General features: G+C 68.9%; 1 protein-coding gene across 1 annotated transcript in view; it reads left to right on the top strand.

Annotated features, from left to right (window-relative positions):
• The window catches only part of LOC125433452 (protein-glutamine gamma-glutamyltransferase 2-like), a 31,698-nt gene extending 11,982 nt beyond the window's left edge, over positions 1-19,716 (top strand). Inside the window, exons 2-4 of the mRNA XM_048497960.1 lie at positions 9,650-9,813; positions 9,876-10,011; positions 19,455-19,716. Coding sequence (XP_048353917.1) covers positions 9,650-9,813; positions 9,876-10,011; positions 19,455-19,666 — 512 coding nt within the window. The 3' untranslated portion in view covers positions 19,667-19,716. The remainder of the gene's footprint in view (positions 1-9,649; positions 9,814-9,875; positions 10,012-19,454) is intronic.
• The last annotated feature ends 323 nt before the right edge of the window (positions 19,717-20,039 follow it).

Here is a 20,039-nt window from a genome sequence, read left to right on the forward strand (position 1 = left end):
GTGGGGGGGGGGGGGGGTGGGGGGGGGGGGGGGTGGGGGGGGGGGGGGGTGGGGGGGGGGGGGGGTGGGGGGGGGGGGGGGTGGGGGGGGGGGGGGGTGGGGGGGGGGGGGGGTGGGGGGGGGGGGGGGTGGGGGGGGGGGGGGGTGGGGGGGGGGGGGGGTGGGGGGGGGGGGGGGTGGGGGGGGGGGGGGGTGGGGGGGGGGGGGGGTGGGGGGGGGGGGGGGTGGGGGGGGGGGGGGGTGGGGGGGGGGGGGGGTGGGGGGGGGGGGGGGTGGGGGGGGGGGGGGGTGGGGGGGGGGGGGGGTGGGGGGGGGGGGGGGTGGGGGGGGGGGGGGGTGGGGGGGGGGGGGGGTGGGGGGGGGGGGGGGTGGGGGGGGGGGGGGGTGGGGGGGGGGGGGGGTGGGGGGGGGGGGGGGTGGGGGGGGGGGGGGGTGGGGGGGGGGGGGGGTGGGGGGGGGGGGGGGTGGGGGGGGGGGGGGGTGGGGGGGGGGGGGGGTGGGGGGGGGGGGGGGTGGGGGGGGGGGGGGGTGGGGGGGGGGGGGGGTGGGGGGGGGGGGGGGTGGGGGGGGGGGGGGGTGGGGGGGGGGGGGGGTGGGGGGGGGGGGGGGTGGGGGGGGGGGGGGGTGGGGGGGGGGGGGGGTGGGGGGGGGGGGGGGTGGGGGGGGGGGGGGGTGGGGGGGGGGGGGGGTGGGGGGGGGGGGGGGTGGGGGGGGGGGGGGGTGGGGGGGGGGGGGGGTGGGGGGGGGGGGGGGTGGGGGGGGGGGGGGGTGGGGGGGGGGGGGGGTGGGGGGGGGGGGGGGTGGGGGGGGGGGGGGGTGGGGGGGGGGGGGGGTGGGGGGGGGGGGGGGTGGGGGGGGGGGGGGGTGGGGGGGGGGGGGGGTGGGGGGGGGGGGGGGTGGGGGGGGGGGGGGGTGGGGGGGGGGGGGGGTGGGGGGGGGGGGGGGTGGGGGGGGGGGGGGGTGGGGGGGGGGGGGGGTGGGGGGGGGGGGGGGTGGGGGGGGGGGGGGGTGGGGGGGGGGGGGGGTGGGGGGGGGGGGGGGTGGGGGGGGGGGGGGGTGGGGGGGGGGGGGGGTGGGGGGGGGGGGGGGTGGGGGGGGGGGGGGGTGGGGGGGGGGGGGGGTGGGGGGGGGGGGGGGTGGGGGGGGGGGGGGGTGGGGGGGGGGGGGGGTGGGGGGGGGGGGGGGTGGGGGGGGGGGGGGGTGGGGGGGGGGGGGGGTGGGGGGGGGGGGGGGTGGGGGGGGGGGGGGGTGGGGGGGGGGGGGGGTGGGGGGGGGGGGGGGTGGGGGGGGGGGGGGGTGGGGGGGGGGGGGGGTGGGGGGGGGGGGGGGTGGGGGGGGGGGGGGGTGGGGGGGGGGGGGGGTGGGGGGGGGGGGGGGTGGGGGGGGGGGGGGGTGGGGGGGGGGGGGGGTGGGGGGGGGGGGGGGTGGGGGGGGGGGGGGGTGGGGGGGGGGGGGGGTGGGGGGGGGGGGGGGTGGGGGGGGGGGGGGGTGGGGGGGGGGGGGGGTGGGGGGGGGGGGGGGTGGGGGGGGGGGGGGGTGGGGGGGGGGGGGGGTGGGGGGGGGGGGGGGTGGGGGGGGGGGGGGGTGGGGGGGGGGGGGGGTGGGGGGGGGGGGGGGTGGGGGGGGGGGGGGGTGGGGGGGGGGGGGGGTGGGGGGGGGGGGGGGTGGGGGGGGGGGGGGGTGGGGGGGGGGGGGGGTGGGGGGGGGGGGGGGTGGGGGGGGGGGGGGGTGGGGGGGGGGGGGGGTGGGGGGGGGGGGGGGTGGGGGGGGGGGGGGGTGGGGGGGGGGGGGGGTGGGGGGGGGGGGGGGTGGGGGGGGGGGGGGGTGGGGGGGGGGGGGGGTGGGGGGGGGGGGGGGTGGGGGGGGGGGGGGGTGGGGGGGGGGGGGGGTGGGGGGGGGGGGGGGTGGGGGGGGGGGGGGGTGGGGGGGGGGGGGGGTGGGGGGGGGGGGGGGTGGGGGGGGGGGGGGGTGGGGGGGGGGGGGGGTGGGGGGGGGGGGGGGTGGGGGGGGGGGGGGGTGGGGGGGGGGGGGGGTGGGGGGGGGGGGGGGTGGGGGGGGGGGGGGGTGGGGGGGGGGGGGGGTGGGGGGGGGGGGGGGTGGGGGGGGGGGGGGGTGGGGGGGGGGGGGGGTGGGGGGGGGGGGGGGTGGGGGGGGGGGGGGGTGGGGGGGGGGGGGGGTGGGGGGGGGGGGGGGTGGGGGGGGGGGGGGGTGGGGGGGGGGGGGGGTGGGGGGGGGGGGGGGTGGGGGGGGGGGGGGGTGGGGGGGGGGGGGGGTGGGGGGGGGGGGGGGTGGGGGGGGGGGGGGGTGGGGGGGGGGGGGGGTGGGGGGGGGGGGGGGTGGGGGGGGGGGGGGGTGGGGGGGGGGGGGGGTGGGGGGGGGGGGGGGTGGGGGGGGGGGGGGGTGGGGGGGGGGGGGGGTGGGGGGGGGGGGGGGTGGGGGGGGGGGGGGGTGGGGGGGGGGGGGGGTGGGGGGGGGGGGGGGTGGGGGGGGGGGGGGGTGGGGGGGGGGGGGGGTGGGGGGGGGGGGGGGTGGGGGGGGGGGGGGGTGGGGGGGGGGGGGGGTGGGGGGGGGGGGGGGTGGGGGGGGGGGGGGGTGGGGGGGGGGGGGGGTGGGGGGGGGGGGGGGTGGGGGGGGGGGGGGGTGGGGGGGGGGGGGGGTGGGGGGGGGGGGGGGTGGGGGGGGGGGGGGGTGGGGGGGGGGGGGGGTGGGGGGGGGGGGGGGTGGGGGGGGGGGGGGGTGGGGGGGGGGGGGGGTGGGGGGGGGGGGGGGTGGGGGGGGGGGGGGGTGGGGGGGGGGGGGGGTGGGGGGGGGGGGGGGTGGGGGGGGGGGGGGGTGGGGGGGGGGGGGGGTGGGGGGGGGGGGGGGTGGGGGGGGGGGGGGGTGGGGGGGGGGGGGGGTGGGGGGGGGGGGGGGTGGGGGGGGGGGGGGGTGGGGGGGGGGGGGGGTGGGGGGGGGGGGGGGTGGGGGGGGGGGGGGGTGGGGGGGGGGGGGGGTGGGGGGGGGGGGGGGTGGGGGGGGGGGGGGGTGGGGGGGGGGGGGGGTGGGGGGGGGGGGGGGTGGGGGGGGGGGGGGGTGGGGGGGGGGGGGGGTGGGGGGGGGGGGGGGTGGGGGGGGGGGGGGGTGGGGGGGGGGGGGGGTGGGGGGGGGGGGGGGTGGGGGGGGGGGGGGGTGGGGGGGGGGGGGGGTGGGGGGGGGGGGGGGTGGGGGGGGGGGGGGGTGGGGGGGGGGGGGGGTGGGGGGGGGGGGGGGTGGGGGGGGGGGGGGGTGGGGGGGGGGGGGGGTGGGGGGGGGGGGGGGTGGGGGGGGGGGGGGGTGGGGGGGGGGGGGGGTGGGGGGGGGGGGGGGTGGGGGGGGGGGGGGGTGGGGGGGGGGGGGGGTGGGGGGGGGGGGGGGTGGGGGGGGGGGGGGGTGGGGGGGGGGGGGGGTGGGGGGGGGGGGGGGTGGGGGGGGGGGGGGGTGGGGGGGGGGGGGGGTGGGGGGGGGGGGGGGTGGGGGGGGGGGGGGGTGGGGGGGGGGGGGGGTGGGGGGGGGGGGGGGTGGGGGGGGGGGGGGGTGGGGGGGGGGGGGGGTGGGGGGGGGGGGGGGTGGGGGGGGGGGGGGGTGGGGGGGGGGGGGGGTGGGGGGGGGGGGGGGTGGGGGGGGGGGGGGGTGGGGGGGGGGGGGGGTGGGGGGGGGGGGGGGTGGGGGGGGGGGGGGGTGGGGGGGGGGGGGGGTGGGGGGGGGGGGGGGTGGGGGGGGGGGGGGGTGGGGGGGGGGGGGGGTGGGGGGGGGGGGGGGTGGGGGGGGGGGGGGGTGGGGGGGGGGGGGGGTGGGGGGGGGGGGGGGTGGGGGGGGGGGGGGGTGGGGGGGGGGGGGGGTGGGGGGGGGGGGGGGTGGGGGGGGGGGGGGGTGGGGGGGGGGGGGGGTGGGGGGGGGGGGGGGTGGGGGGGGGGGGGGGTGGGGGGGGGGGGGGGTGGGGGGGGGGGGGGGTGGGGGGGGGGGGGGGTGGGGGGGGGGGGGGGTGGGGGGGGGGGGGGGTGGGGGGGGGGGGGGGTGGGGGGGGGGGGGGGTGGGGGGGGGGGGGGGTGGGGGGGGGGGGGGGTGGGGGGGGGGGGGGGTGGGGGGGGGGGGGGGTGGGGGGGGGGGGGGGTGGGGGGGGGGGGGGGTGGGGGGGGGGGGGGGTGGGGGGGGGGGGGGGTGGGGGGGGGGGGGGGTGGGGGGGGGGGGGGGTGGGGGGGGGGGGGGGTGGGGGGGGGGGGGGGTGGGGGGGGGGGGGGGTGGGGGGGGGGGGGGGTGGGGGGGGGGGGGGGTGGGGGGGGGGGGGGGTGGGGGGGGGGGGGGGTGGGGGGGGGGGGGGGTGGGGGGGGGGGGGGGTGGGGGGGGGGGGGGGTGGGGGGGGGGGGGGGTGGGGGGGGGGGGGGGTGGGGGGGGGGGGGGGTGGGGGGGGGGGGGGGTGGGGGGGGGGGGGGGTGGGGGGGGGGGGGGGTGGGGGGGGGGGGGGGTGGGGGGGGGGGGGGGTGGGGGGGGGGGGGGGTGGGGGGGGGGGGGGGTGGGGGGGGGGGGGGGTGGGGGGGGGGGGGGGTGGGGGGGGGGGGGGGTGGGGGGGGGGGGGGGTGGGGGGGGGGGGGGGTGGGGGGGGGGGGGGGTGGGGGGGGGGGGGGGTGGGGGGGGGGGGGGGTGGGGGGGGGGGGGGGTGGGGGGGGGGGGGGGTGGGGGGGGGGGGGGGTGGGGGGGGGGGGGGGTGGGGGGGGGGGGGGGTGGGGGGGGGGGGGGGTGGGGGGGGGGGGGGGTGGGGGGGGGGGGGGGTGGGGGGGGGGGGGGGTGGGGGGGGGGGGGGGTGGGGGGGGGGGGGGGTGGGGGGGGGGGGGGGTGGGGGGGGGGGGGGGTGGGGGGGGGGGGGGGTGGGGGGGGGGGGGGGTGGGGGGGGGGGGGGGTGGGGGGGGGGGGGGGTGGGGGGGGGGGGGGGTGGGGGGGGGGGGGGGTGGGGGGGGGGGGGGGTGGGGGGGGGGGGGGGTGGGGGGGGGGGGGGGTGGGGGGGGGGGGGGGTGGGGGGGGGGGGGGGTGGGGGGGGGGGGGGGTGGGGGGGGGGGGGGGTGGGGGGGGGGGGGGGTGGGGGGGGGGGGGGGTGGGGGGGGGGGGGGGTGGGGGGGGGGGGGGGTGGGGGGGGGGGGGGGTGGGGGGGGGGGGGGGTGGGGGGGGGGGGGGGTGGGGGGGGGGGGGGGTGGGGGGGGGGGGGGGTGGGGGGGGGGGGGGGTGGGGGGGGGGGGGGGTGGGGGGGGGGGGGGGTGGGGGGGGGGGGGGGTGGGGGGGGGGGGGGGTGGGGGGGGGGGGGGGTGGGGGGGGGGGGGGGTGGGGGGGGGGGGGGGTGGGGGGGGGGGGGGGTGGGGGGGGGGGGGGGTGGGGGGGGGGGGGGGTGGGGGGGGGGGGGGGTGGGGGGGGGGGGGGGTGGGGGGGGGGGGGGGTGGGGGGGGGGGGGGGTGGGGGGGGGGGGGGGTGGGGGGGGGGGGGGGTGGGGGGGGGGGGGGGTGGGGGGGGGGGGGGGTGGGGGGGGGGGGGGGTGGGGGGGGGGGGGGGTGGGGGGGGGGGGGGGTGGGGGGGGGGGGGGGTGGGGGGGGGGGGGGGTGGGGGGGGGGGGGGGTGGGGGGGGGGGGGGGTGGGGGGGGGGGGGGGTGGGGGGGGGGGGGGGTGGGGGGGGGGGGGGGTGGGGGGGGGGGGGGGTGGGGGGGGGGGGGGGTGGGGGGGGGGGGGGGTGGGGGGGGGGGGGGGTGGGGGGGGGGGGGGGTGGGGGGGGGGGGGGGTGGGGGGGGGGGGGGGTGGGGGGGGGGGGGGGTGGGGGGGGGGGGGGGTGGGGGGGGGGGGGGGTGGGGGGGGGGGGGGGTGGGGGGGGGGGGGGGTGGGGGGGGGGGGGGGTGGGGGGGGGGGGGGGTGGGGGGGGGGGGGGGTGGGGGGGGGGGGGGGTGGGGGGGGGGGGGGGTGGGGGGGGGGGGGGGTGGGGGGGGGGGGGGGTGGGGGGGGGGGGGGGTGGGGGGGGGGGGGGGTGGGGGGGGGGGGGGGTGGGGGGGGGGGGGGGTGGGGGGGGGGGGGGGTGGGGGGGGGGGGGGGTGGGGGGGGGGGGGGGTGGGGGGGGGGGGGGGTGGGGGGGGGGGGGGGTGGGGGGGGGGGGGGGTGGGGGGGGGGGGGGGTGGGGGGGGGGGGGGGTGGGGGGGGGGGGGGGTGGGGGGGGGGGGGGGTGGGGGGGGGGGGGGGTGGGGGGGGGGGGGGGTGGGGGGGGGGGGGGGTGGGGGGGGGGGGGGGTGGGGGGGGGGGGGGGTGGGGGGGGGGGGGGGTGGGGGGGGGGGGGGGTGGGGGGGGGGGGGGGTGGGGGGGGGGGGGGGTGGGGGGGGGGGGGGGTGGGGGGGGGGGGGGGTGGGGGGGGGGGGGGGTGGGGGGGGGGGGGGGTGGGGGGGGGGGGGGGTGGGGGGGGGGGGGGGTGGGGGGGGGGGGGGGTGGGGGGGGGGGGGGGTGGGGGGGGGGGGGGGTGGGGGGGGGGGGGGGTGGGGGGGGGGGGGGGTGGGGGGGGGGGGGGGTGGGGGGGGGGGGGGGTGGGGGGGGGGGGGGGTGGGGGGGGGGGGGGGTGGGGGGGGGGGGGGGTGGGGGGGGGGGGGGGTGGGGGGGGGGGGGGGTGGGGGGGGGGGGGGGTGGGGGGGGGGGGGGGTGGGGGGGGGGGGGGGTGGGGGGGGGGGGGGGTGGGGGGGGGGGGGGGTGGGGGGGGGGGGGGGTGGGGGGGGGGGGGGGTGGGGGGGGGGGGGGGTGGGGGGGGGGGGGGGTGGGGGGGGGGGGGGGTGGGGGGGGGGGGGGGTGGGGGGGGGGGGGGGTGGGGGGGGGGGGGGGTGGGGGGGGGGGGGGGTGGGGGGGGGGGGGGGTGGGGGGGGGGGGGGGTGGGGGGGGGGGGGGGTGGGGGGGGGGGGGGGTGGGGGGGGGGGGGGGTGGGGGGGGGGGGGGGTGGGGGGGGGGGGGGGTGGGGGGGGGGGGGGGTGGGGGGGGGGGGGGGTGGGGGGGGGGGGGGGTGGGGGGGGGGGGGGGTGGGGGGGGGGGGGGGTGGGGGGGGGGGGGGGTGGGGGGGGGGGGGGGTGGGGGGGGGGGGGGGTGGGGGGGGGGGGGGGTGGGGGGGGGGGGGGGTGGGGGGGGGGGGGGGTGGGGGGGGGGGGGGGTGGGGGGGGGGGGGGGTGGGGGGGGGGGGGGGTGGGGGGGGGGGGGGGTGGGGGGGGGGGGGGGTGGGGGGGGGGGGGGGTGGGGGGGGGGGGGGGTGGGGGGGGGGGGGGGTGGGGGGGGGGGGGGGTGGGGGGGGGGGGGGGTGGGGGGGGGGGGGGGTGGGGGGGGGGGGGGGTGGGGGGGGGGGGGGGTGGGGGGGGGGGGGGGTGGGGGGGGGGGGGGGTGGGGGGGGGGGGGGGTGGGGGGGGGGGGGGGTGGGGGGGGGGGGGGGTGGGGGGGGGGGGGGGTGGGGGGGGGGGGGGGTGGGGGGGGGGGGGGGTGGGGGGGGGGGGGGGTGGGGGGGGGGGGGGGTGGGGGGGGGGGGGGGTGGGGGGGGGGGGGGGTGGGGGGGGGGGGGGGTGGGGGGGGGGGGGGGTGGGGGGGGGGGGGGGTGGGGGGGGGGGGGGGTGGGGGGGGGGGGGGGTGGGGGGGGGGGGGGGTGGGGGGGGGGGGGGGTGGGGGGGGGGGGGGGTGGGGGGGGGGGGGGGTGGGGGGGGGGGGGGGTGGGGGGGGGGGGGGGTGGGGGGGGGGGGGGGTGGGGGGGGGGGGGGGTGGGGGGGGGGGGGGGTGGGGGGGGGGGGGGGTGGGGGGGGGGGGGGGTGGGGGGGGGGGGGGGTGGGGGGGGGGGGGGGTGGGGGGGGGGGGGGGTGGGGGGGGGGGGGGGTGGGGGGGGGGGGGGGTGGGGGGGGGGGGGGGTGGGGGGGGGGGGGGGTGGGGGGGGGGGGGGGTGGGGGGGGGGGGGGGTGGGGGGGGGGGGGGGTGGGGGGGGGGGGGGGTGGGGGGGGGGGGGGGTGGGGGGGGGGGGGGGTGGGGGGGGGGGGGGGTGGGGGGGGGGGGGGGTGGGGGGGGGGGGGGGTGGGGGGGGGGGGGGGTGGGGGGGGGGGGGGGTGGGGGGGGGGGGGGGTGGGGGGGGGGGGGGGTGGGGGGGGGGGGGGGTGGGGGGGGGGGGGGGTGGGGGGGGGGGGGGGTGGGGGGGGGGGGGGGTGGGGGGGGGGGGGGGTGGGGGGGGGGGGGGGTGGGGGGGGGGGGGGGTGGGGGGGGGGGGGGGTGGGGGGGGGGGGGGGTGGGGGGGGGGGGGGGTGGGGGGGGGGGGGGGTGGGGGGGGGGGGGGGTGGGGGGGGGGGGGGGTGGGGGGGGGGGGGGGTGGGGGGGGGGGGGGGTGGGGGGGGGGGGGGGTGGGGGGGGGGGGGGGTGGGGGGGGGGGGGGGTGGGGGGGGGGGGGGGTGGGGGGGGGGGGGGGTGGGGGGGGGGGGGGGTGGGGGGGGGGGGGGGTGGGGGGGGGGGGGGGTGGGGGGGGGGGGGGGTGGGGGGGGGGGGGGGTGGGGGGGGGGGGGGGTGGGGGGGGGGGGGGGTGGGGGGGGCGGGGGGTGGGGGGGGGGGCGGGGGGTGGGGGGGGGGGGGGGGGGGGGGGCGGCTCGGGCGGGGTGGGGGGGGCGGGGAGTGGGGCGGGGGGGGGTGGGCGGGGGGGGGGGGGGGGGGGGGGGGGGGGGGGGGGGGGGGGGGGTGGGGGGGGGGGTGCGGGGGGGGGGGGGGGGGGGGGGGGGGGGGGGGGGGGGCGGGGGTTGGGTGTGGGTCGGGGGGGGGGGGGGGGGGGGAGGGGGGGGGGGGAGGGGGGGGGGGGGGGGGGTGGGGGGGGGGGGGGGTGGGATAATAATAATAATAATAATAATAATGGCCGTAATAATAATAATAATATGTAATAATAATAATAATAATAATAATAATGCTTGATAGACTGCCCAGCCGAGAAGGGCTCTGGGCAGTGTACAATGAGACACAAAACAAATACAATATAATGTCTCATAAACACAATATAGCGATAAAACATTAAAATTCATTAAAATACTTTAGAGACTAACAAGACTTTGAGGAGCAGAAGCTTTTGAGAATCAAACTCCTTTAGTCAGATACCAGGGGGCAGAGGAGAGCTCTTGCAAGGCGTACCTCCTGAAAATCTGGTTGGTCTCTAACCTAGCATTGGTGGATTGGAATCCCGCTAAAGAAAGGCGTGCTCCTAAGCATGAACAGAGAGGACCTTTGGAAGTTAAACTAGGGGTGTGGGCAGAAGGAGTAGTTGCAAATTTCCTGCATGTGTGAGGAGCTGGGCTTGATGACCTTGAAGGTCCCTTCCAACTCTGTGTTTCTATATGCTCTATTCTTCCTCCATTTTCTCCTCACAACAACCCTGTGAGGTAGATTGATCATTCTTCCTCTCTTTAAAAATGGCAGACTCTTATCTGATGAACTGGGGTTTGTTCCCTATACAGCACATGAAGCCTGCTGGGGCGATTTTGGGTTCCTTCAGGATTCCATTTTAGTGGGGGGGGGGGGCGGAACTTGTATTAGTATGTATTGTTGAAGGGTTTCACGGCCGGAATCACTGTGGTGCTGTGTGGTTTCCGGGCTGTATTAGTATCATTTTTAAAAGAACGCATTAAAGGTTACTCGAATGAATCTGTGCAGCTCCTGGCACCTGAGCGAAGGCAGGCAGCCATTGGCCCAGGGGTTTCCTCTTGGCAGGCTCCGAGGAAGAAAAAGGCTGTCCTGGAAAAGGTGAAGCTCCGGAAGGCCTACCCCCCGGCAGAGGCGGAGGAGGGCGTGAAGGTCCAGGATCAAAGTCTCCGAGGGGATGAACAACGGGTGTGACCCGACATCTTAAGCTGTAGAGAGTCAACAACAACGCGGACAGGGAGCGGACGTGCCGGCTGATGTTTGGGGCCCGCGTGGCCGGCTACAACGGGACTCTGGGGCCGGAGTGCGGCAGCAAAGACCTGTTGAATGTCTCCTTGCCACCCTACGCAGGTAAGGGAGGGGAGCCGAGGAAACCTCACCTGTCTCTCCTGCCAGCTACCGGATCTCTACTCAATGTCATCTTGGGTTCTCGCACTCCACACAAAGCTCGGCGTAGACCCTATTTTGGGGGTGTGAAATCAGAGGTGGGATCCAGCAGGTTCTCACAGGTTCCCGAGAGCAGGTTACTAATTATTGGTGTGTGCCAAGAGGGGGTTACTCATGGGTGGTTTTGCCACGTGATTTTTGACTCAGTTACGCCCCTCCTCTCAGCAGAAGCACGCAGAACTGGAAGCAATCTAGCAGGAGGTGCACCGGCGTGCGTGGCAGCCTGCGCCTGCGTGCATTCGTTTCCCGCCCAAGGACCGGCGCAGCGGCTGCGTCCTTGCCACAGCCCCGCCCAGGAATGCAGCCCTGGAATGCCCGACCCCGCGCCCGTCGTGCCCGTAGCCAAGCCCCGTTGGCGTTATGCCACTGTTTGAGATCCCACCGCCATGGGAGCTCCATGAGCTAAAATTTTTGGAACCCACCACTGCTCCTCTGACTGAAACGCAGTCTCTGCGCTGGAGCAACCCGTGACATACTGGCAGCCAGACAGAGCATTCCCATCTCAAGGAAAGGAAGTGCCAGCGGAAGGCAACGTTTCCTGCCCTTGGGAGGCCTGTGCCAAGCCACCGGATGAGGCTGCATTGGCTCGTTTCCGCCCCCTCCCCTGGAGCCAGGCAAACAACAGGCCCCTCCTCGCGACTAGCAGAATGCAGTCCTTTGGAAAAACCTGTGCGTTAGGGAGCGTGGGAGGACAGGGCCGGAGGCAAAGTCTCACTGAATAAAGCAACCCCTTCCGGCCTGTCCTGGGAGATGGGAAGCTGTGGGGAATGGGGGCTCCGTTTCCTGCCAAGAAGGAGAAGCCAGGTTGGTGGCTCCCCAGGAGATGGAGTGCTCCGGGCAGTGGTGGGATCCAAAAATGTTATTGTGAGGTTCCCTCGCCAGCCCAGCCAAGAGGGGCAGAGGCGTACCTCAGCTTGACCTGAGCCCTGGGCGGAAACCCTGAGTTGGATGCCCCCCTATGGGCAGCCACCCCTGACCCCCCCCCTTTTTTTTTTGCAGCAGGTCATTTCTAAATCATCTGTCCCATTATAGAAAATGCCCCAGCCCAACTCCCAAATCTAGACACAGCAATGGTGGGAAACACGCATGAGTTCTTTGAAAGAGACTGGTGAGATAAAAGGTCTGAAAGGGCTGAGGATCCATGAATTGCAGGACCTGAATGGGATTAGCCCAGTTCAGGGAGTGACATTATTAGTCGCAATTGCTACATGGAACCTTCACGTTCAAAGGCAGGATGCCTCTCGAGGGGGCTTGAGGGCGTGGAGGCGAGGAAGCGGACCCAATCAGTAAGCCCCTCTCGGCACACCTGGGAAATGAGTGGTAACCCACTGCCGGGAACTGGTGAGGGAGCCTGCCACTGGATCCCACCTCTGGCTCCGGGCATGTCAGGAGATGGGTGAACTGTGTGGGGCCCGAGAGGCGTGGTGGGAGGAGCAAGGACTGGGGGGCTCAGACCCACCAGTAGCCCACCCCGGCAGTCTGGGGAGGGAGGCCTGCCTGAATCTTGCAGCTCTCTTCGGCCATTGTAGAAAAGGCTGCAATATTCCACAAGTTAGGTCCCGAGGAAGACTGGGCCCGAGGCTGCTGGTTAGAGTGCTCCCATTGAGAAGAGTCAAGATACGCAGAATTTGGAGAGAGAGCACCCCTGACATATGTTCGTGCAGCCTCTGTTTAAAAACCTCTAAAGAAGGAGACTCCACCGCGCTCCCAGGCAGTGAAGTCTGCTGTCCAGACAGCCCTGATGGTCAGGAAGTTCTTCCACATGTTTTGGAGGTGGAATCTCTTTTCCTGCACCTTAGACTGACTCCTGGTCCTGTCTCTGCATCAGCAGAAACAAAGCACTCCCTAGCCAACATGACATCCATCCCTTCAAATATCTAAAGCATGGCTATCAGGTCACCTCTTAACCTTCTCTTGCCAAGACTAAACATACCCAGCTCCCTAAACCTCGTCTCTTTGGAAGCAGCGAGTGATTAGGCGTGAGTGGTTAAAAGCAGGTGTACTCTAATCTGGAGGAACAAGGATTGATTCCCTGCTCTGCCACTTGAGCTGTGGAGGCTTATCTGGGGAAGTCCAGATTAGCTTGTGCACTCCCCCACACTCCAGCTGGGTGACCTTGGGCTAGTCACAGCCTCTCAGAGCTCTCTCAGCCCCACCCTCCTCACAGGGTGTTTGTTGTGAGCGGGAAGAGGGCAAAGAGATTATCAGCCCCTTTGGAGTCTCCTACAGGAGAGAGATATAAATCCAACTCCTCTTCCTCCCTCTCCTCCTCCTCCTCCTCCTTCTTCGGGCATGGCCTCCACACCTTTCACCATTTTTGGGTTGCCCTCCTCTGGACCCGTTCCAGCTGGTCAATGTCCTTCTTGAATTACGGTGCTGGAACTTTGTATGAATATTACCTGTGTCCAGCAACCGTAGGAGTCTCACTCCGTGGCCTCCCACCCCAGTGAACTCCCTTCCCCAAGCTTCGGCCTCCAGATCTCCTGGGAACTGCCCAACCCTAGTTGGCCATTATATAGCAAACCAACCCTCCTGAGGCAGGAGCACCATTAAAATGGCCGACCTGGTCCTGCCCTAGCACCTTGTCCCAAAGTGTCCAGACATGGTTCTTGGACTGGCTATGAGGCCTAGTGGGTAGGCCCAAACTGTCCTTATACGTGGCAAGGCTCATACAAGCTACAGAGAGTCCAGTGCTATCAGTCACAGACCAGGAAAGGGACTTGGGCGTCCTTGCGGACAGTTCAGACATGGGAATGTCAGCTCAATGCACGGCAGCTGTGAAAAAAAAGGCAAACTCTATGCTGGGGATCCATTAAGAAAGGAGTTGATCCTTAAAACTTCTACAGGTTGTCATGCACTTATATATAAAAGCAGTGAATGCGACCGCACTTAGAGTACTGTATTAATGTTCTGATTAGCCGCATCTCCAAAAGGATATTGAGGGAGATAGAAAAAAGAGAAGTGCAGAGAGAAGGGGCAACAAAAGGATGAGGATTGAGGGACTGGAGCACCTTCCTTATGAGGAGAGGCTGCAGCGTTTGGGACTCTTTATTTTTTGGAGAGAAGGCGTCTGAGGGGGGGACATGATGGAAGTCTATAAAATTATGCATGGGGTAGAAAATGTTGACAGAGAGACATTTTTCTCTCTCTCTCACAATACTGAGAACCAGGGGGGCATCCAGTGAAAATGCTGGGGGGAAAAATTAGGACTGTAAAAGGAAACACTTCTTCACTTAGCTGATGTGATTGGTGTTTGGAATATGTGCTGCCACAGGAGGTGGTGATGGCCACTAACCTGGATAGCTTTAAAAGGGGCTTGGACAGATTTATGGAGGAGAGATAGATCTATGATACCAATCTTGATCCTCCTTGATCCTGAGATTGCAAATGCCTTAACTTGGGGCCAGGTGTCCAGGGGCGGCAGCAGCAGCTGAAGGCCATTGCTTTCACCTCCTGCAGGTGAGCTCCCAAAAGGCACCTGGTGGGCCACTGTGAGTAGCAGGGGATTTGGACTAGGTTGACTCTGGCCTGATCCAGCTGGCATGTTCTTATGTTCTTAAGTTCTCAAGGCTCTGCTTCTTTCCTGTCCACATATCTGCTGCCACCTGCAAACCTTACAAGGTTGTTATTGTCATCTTTCTCTTTTCTCACACTGGGGTTGGGCCTTTCCTGGCCGGGCTTTTCCCCAGCCTCTCATTACCCCAGCGTCCCCTGCTTTTATGTAGGATTGTCTCTTGTGTCCAAGAACAGCACTTCCGTTGATCAAGCCGGGCACTCCGCGCTGCCTATGCTGACCAAAGCTTATCCTTCGCCTTTTGTCTCTCACGACAACGTCCCCCTTTCAAGCCCCCACCCCAGTTGGCCCCTCCGTGCACACGAGCTTCCTGCTAAACTGCTGAATAAATAGTCTGAACGCTGCCAAAACGCTGTCTGCTGGGCTGTCCAGTGTCAAATAGCATTCCCCTGCGTATTGTCACAGGCTCTGAGGCTCTTTGGCAGGCTTCGTTTCTTTTTTGGATGCAAGCCTGAACAAAAAAATATTAAGTGAGTGAAGTGAGCAAAGAGAGCTGAAATAACTTGACACTTGTCGCTCGCTCTCTACTTGTCCAGAAGTGCTGTGGGGACTTTAAATAGCTGGGAAGGAGGTCAATTTTGGTACGACCTGACACGCCGTGCTCTCCTACTGAGCTATTTTTTTGACAAGCGCGCCAGCGTTTTAGGAACAACAGAGCCCTTTTACAAGGACAACCTTCGTTTGACCTGCCTCCGGGAGACATGTTTTACCTGCCGTTCCCTGTCGTCAGGTGTGATTTTTTAAAAGATGCAAAAACCCCAAAGGCACTGAAGAGAGAAAGCTGTAAATCTAGGTCGGGTGAGCTGCTTGAGCCCAGGTCTCGGCTGCTGTGGGGAAACAGTGCCCATTTCATGGCTCCTGCAGATACCTAGGCATTTGGCTTGTGTGTGTGTCTGTGTGTGTGTCTGCAATGTGTGTGCATGTGCAACCTCTATCTGTGGGTTCTGTGGAATGCAGAGCTTGGAATGAGTCGGCAGCAACACATTTTCCACACAAAAAAAACCAAAATAGTTTGCTTTTCTTAACATATGCAACATCAAACATCAACATTTAACGTCACACTTCAAGGTCCTGTTCAGGTTGCATTTTCAAGTCCTTCTGTTTACAGTCACACTGATACTGCCAAATCCCGAATTCTTCTTTGCAAATTGGGTTTGAAAAACAGAAGACTCAAAGGCATTGGTGAACAGGATTCCAACATGGTGAGAAGGTTTCCAGGAGAACTCTCACCCATTACAACCACAAAAAGAAACCCTGAAACTCCAACATTGACAACATAGCAAAAGTAAACAACTACCTTCCCACTAGTTCCCACAACAACATTGCAGTTACCTTAACAAGGTGTTAGGGGCTTATACCAGTGGTGGCGAATCTGTAAGCGCGGGTGCCAGAGGTGGCACTCAGAGCCTTCTCTGTGGGCACGCGCAAACAGAGTCGCCCCCCCACATCCAGCCTGGCCTGGGCCGCTGGGCCCGATTATTGGCCTTAAAGCTAAGACCTACAGTTTTGGGAAAGCAGTGTAGGTAACTCTGTTAAAAAGTGCTGTTGGGCCCCACTGAGATTTTCATGCAAAGAACTAAGGTGTGAGCCTTTACCTGAGAATAAGCTTCGGTTGCAGGCATTATGGGGCTTGCTTCTGGAGTAAACCCTCCTGGGGTCGTGATTCACTCGTTGGAAGGATTTGCACGGTTGCTTCAAAGCAAAGCTACCGACTAACACCAAGCTTACTCCCGAGTAGCTTACATGCCTCCCGAAGCCAGCAGCTTTTTCTAAACAAACCTCAGTATTCAGGTTAAATTGCCCGTTAATGCGGCACTTTGCGATAAATAAGTGTGTTTTGGGTTGCCATTTGAATTTCGGTCTCGAAAAGGTTCGCCATCACTGTGGCTTATACAAACCAAGGTCCGAGTCTGGTAGCCTTGTCTCCTCCAAACTACATGAGCTCTGCAGCCTCCTGCTGCTTTGAGTCTCCACCCCTTTCTGGGTCAACCCATTCTGGGCATGGGGGTTACACGTAGTGCTGTTAAGTCACAACTGACTTATGGCAGTCCCTTGGGCTTTTCAAGGCAAGAGATATTCAGAATTGGTTTGCCGCTTTACCTGCCTGTGAATGGGCTGAGAGAGTTCAGAAGGAGGGCTGTGACTGACCTAAGGTCACCCAGCAGGCTTCATGTGTGGAGGAGAGGGGGAGTTGAACCAATTCTCCAGAGTCCACTGTTCTTAACCACTACACCAATCTGGCTGTTTGGCTCCTGTTCCAGAAACATTTTGGTTCAAGGTCCAGCTTAGCAGAGAGATCAAGGAGGTTCAAAGGGATCCAGTCCTGCAGAAGCCAATCTCTTCCTGATAATATCTCGGAAAGGGAAGTTATGATGTGAAGTGCTTACTTTCCTGATTGTCACCTCGGCTTGTATCCCATGAGGTGGAAGAGGGAAGGAAGAAACAAACTGTATCAGTGCACAAAGCCAGGCGTGGTGCAGTGGTTAAGATCAGGTGGATTCTAAGAGAGAGAACTGGGTTTTGATTGCCCACTCCTCCACCTGAGTGGCAGAGGCTCATCTGGCATACTGGATTTGTTTCCCCACTCCTACACATGAAGCCTGCTGGGTGACCTTGGGGTAGTCACAGTTCTTCGGAACTCTCTCAACCCTCCTTAGGGGAGAGGAGAGGGAAAGAAGAGGAAAGGAAAGGAGTTTGTGAGCTACCTTTGTAAGCAGCAGTGGCATAGGAAGTTAAGAGCTCGTGTATCTAATCTGCAGGAACCGGGTTTGATTCCCAGCTCTGCCGCCTGAGCTGTGGAGGCTTATCTGGGAGGAATTCAGATTACACTCCCACACATGCCAGCTGGGTGACCTTGGGCTAGTCACAGCTTCTCGGAGCTCTCTCAGGCCCACCCTCCTCACAGGGTGTTTGTTGTGAGGGGGGAAGGGCAAGGAGATTGTAAGCCCCTTTGAGTCTCCTGCAGGAGAGAAAGGGGGGATAGAAATCCAAACTCCTCCTCCTCCTCCTCCTCCTCCTCTTCCTCTTCCTCTTCCTCTTCCTCTTCTTCTTCTTCTTCTTCTTCTTCTTCTTCTGTCTCCTTACAGGAGAGAAAAGTGGGGAATAAATCCAAACTCTTCTTCTTCTTCAATCTCACGTCTTGTGTTGTCTTGTCATTCATATTTCCGAGCCAATTTGAGAAGGAGGCAGAGGTCTACTGGTCCCAGCAGTAACTGTGTACCCCGCACATCTTGGAAGCGGGTTGGGTCTCTGGGTATAATGCAAGCACCAGAGCGGCTGGTTGAAGTTTTTGTTTATTTTTTTATTTCAAATATTTTTCGTTCCACCTTTCTGTCCAATTCGGACCCTCAGAGGGGCAACCAGGTTGAAAAAAATAAAAACATTTGAAAACAACTGGCAACGCGTGCGCACAAACATACCCTGAGTAGCAATTAAAACATAAGCAAGGAGGAGAGCTAGTGTGGTGCAGCGGTCAAGGCGCTGAGTGACCAAGGGTCAGTCACACCCACTCAGACTAACCTACTTTGCAGGGATGTTGCGTGGATAAAACTGAAAATACTGAAATTTGCAGATAAATACTGAAATTTGCAGATGATACAACAGTGATTGGTCTCATTAGGAGACTCTGCTTGATGAAGAAAAAAAAAAAACGCATGCAGGCGGGAGGGTTGAACAACTAGCCTCGTGGTTCCACTGGAACAATCTAGAACTGAACGCACTTAAAGCCGTAGAAATGGTGGTAGATTTCAGGAGAAACCCTCCCATCCTACCTCCTCTCCCGCAATACTAGACTTAACACAGTATCAACAGTAGAGACCTTTAAATTTCTAGGCTCCATCATATCTCACTGACCTAAAATGGACACCTAATATCAAAAAAATGTCATTAAAAAAGCACAACAAAAGAATGTTCTTTCTAAAAGCGCCAGCTCAGGAAGCTCAAACTGCCCAAGGAGCTGCTGGTACGAAGTTCTACAGAGGAATCATTGAGTCTGTTATCTGCACCTCTATAACTGTGTGGTTTGGTTCTGCAACCCAACAAAGGTCGACACAGACTTCGAGAGAATAATCAGAACTGCAGAAAAAAACAATTGCTGCTAACCTGCCTTCCATTGAGGACCGCCATGTATGCTGCACGGGTCAAAAAAAAGGGCTGTGAAAATGTTTACTGACCCCTCGCATCCTGGACATAAACTGTTTCAACTCTTGCACCTCTAAAGCGTCGCTGCAGAGCACTGCACACCAAGACAACTAGGGCTTATGAGCGGTTTTGGGAGTAACCCATCACTCTGTTAAACAAATAATTCCCTCGATAATGTCAAGAGCCTATTTATTATATATTTATTATATAATTACTGCACCTACCTTTTTCATCATTCCCTGTACCCATCTCCTCCCAATTACTTGGCTAATATGACTATAGCCTGTGCTGACATTTTGTTTTATTTTATATGATTTTACATTTTATGTTTTTATTACTATTGATTGTTTCCTGATTGCTTACTAGACCTATATGACAATCATTAGGTGCTGTACCTTATGATTCTTGACAAATGTATTTTCTTTTATGTACACTGAGAGCATATGCACCGGAGACAAATTCCTTGTGTGTCCAATCACACTTGGCCAATAAAGATTCTATTCTATTCTATTCTATTCTATTCTAAAACTGAGGAGGGGAGAACTGAACTGTATAAACCACTTGGGGTCCCCACTGGGGAGTAAAATGTGATAAAAATGAACTAAATCAAAATAAATAAGGGGAGGTCAGTAAAGGAAGCATACATGGCTCAAGGAAGTCTTTGCCCACTGGAGGAAGACCGTGAGAATTGAGGAATCATGGCAGCTTCATTAAATTCACCACCTTCCATCTTCCAGTGATGGCGAGGAGCCAGCTGGCACTCCCGATGTTATGGACCTACAATTCCCATCAGTCCCTGCCAGCATAGCCCATGCTGGTAAGGGGATGATAGGAGTAATGTACTCTTTATCATCTGGAGTCCCAAAGGTTGACTGCCACGGCCATAGACGTTAACTGAGTGTATACAGCATAATCCCAGCTGATGGCAAGCCTTTTGGAGACCGAGTGCCCAAACTGCAACCAGAAACCCACTTATTTGCTCATGCAAAGTGCCGGCAGTTTAACCTGAATACTGAGGTTTAAGTTTAGGAAAAAAAAGCGGTTGGCTCAGTAGATTACTTTCGGGAGTAAGCTTGGTGAGTGGAAGTAGGTGGCTTTGCTTTGAGGCTGCCGTGCAACTCTTCTAACGGGGGACTCACGACCCTAGGAGGGGTTTACTCAGAAGCAAGCCCCATTGCCAGCAACCCGAGCTTACTCCCCGGGTAAAAGGATCATGCTTTAGTTCTTCGCCTGAAAATCAGTGGGGTTTAACAGCGCTTAACAGGGTTACCTACACTGCTTCCCCAAAACTAGTCCTCAGGTTTAATGCTAATAATCGAACCCAGTGGCCCAGGCCAGCCTAGATGTGTGGAGGGTGGGGGACACTCTGTTTGCGTGTGCCCACAGAGAGTGCTCTGAGTGCCACCTCTGGCACCTGTGCCATAGGTTCGCCTCCACTGACATAATCCATTGCAACTCTAGGAATGCATCTTTTTTAGAAAAAATAATTTGTTCGGTTTTACAGTGTAAATGTATCTTTCATGCTGTTTTTCATTGGTTTACGGAACTCTCTTCACCCTTTGAGGCCCAGAAGTCGCCTTGTTTGTGAATACATTCAAACCCCATGTTGTTTTCCTTCTGCTTCCGTCTCCAGAGAAGTCCGTCCCGCTGCGCATCCTTTACGAGAAGTATGGCGGATGCTTAACACAGGACAACATGATCAAGGCGATGGCAGTCCTGCAGGACTACGAGACCAGAGAGATCGTGCTCGGCGTCCGAAACATCTACGTGAAAAACCCAGATATCAGAATCAGGGTAAGGCAATGCTGGCATTTTTCTGCACAGCGCAGAACTTCTGGGCACTGAGAGATGGGACCAGGAAATGCATGATCTGGAAGGAAGGAAGGAAGGAAGGAAGGAAGGAAGGAAGGAAGGAAGGAAGGAAGGAAGGAAGGAAGGAAGGAAGGAAGGAAGGAAGGAAGGAGGGAGGGAGGGAGGGAGGGAGGGGGGAGGGAGGGAGGGAGGGAGGGAGGGAGGGAGGAAGGAAGGAAGGAAGGAAGGAAGGAAGGAAGGAAGGAAGGAAGGAAGGAAGGAAGGAAGGAAGGCAGGCACCAGCACTCCAAGGCCCCATCAATATGCAGCAAGTCCAACATAGCTAGGTCAGTGAACCTTCAGGTGGCCACCAGCATTCTTTATAGCGTTGCCAGATTAGGACTGGAAAATTCCTGCTGCCTCCAAG

The sequence above is a fragment of the Sphaerodactylus townsendi genome, linkage group LG05, assembly GCF_021028975.2.
Source record: "Sphaerodactylus townsendi isolate TG3544 linkage group LG05, MPM_Stown_v2.3, whole genome shotgun sequence".
Lineage (NCBI taxonomy): Eukaryota > Metazoa > Chordata > Lepidosauria > Squamata > Sphaerodactylidae > Sphaerodactylus > Sphaerodactylus townsendi.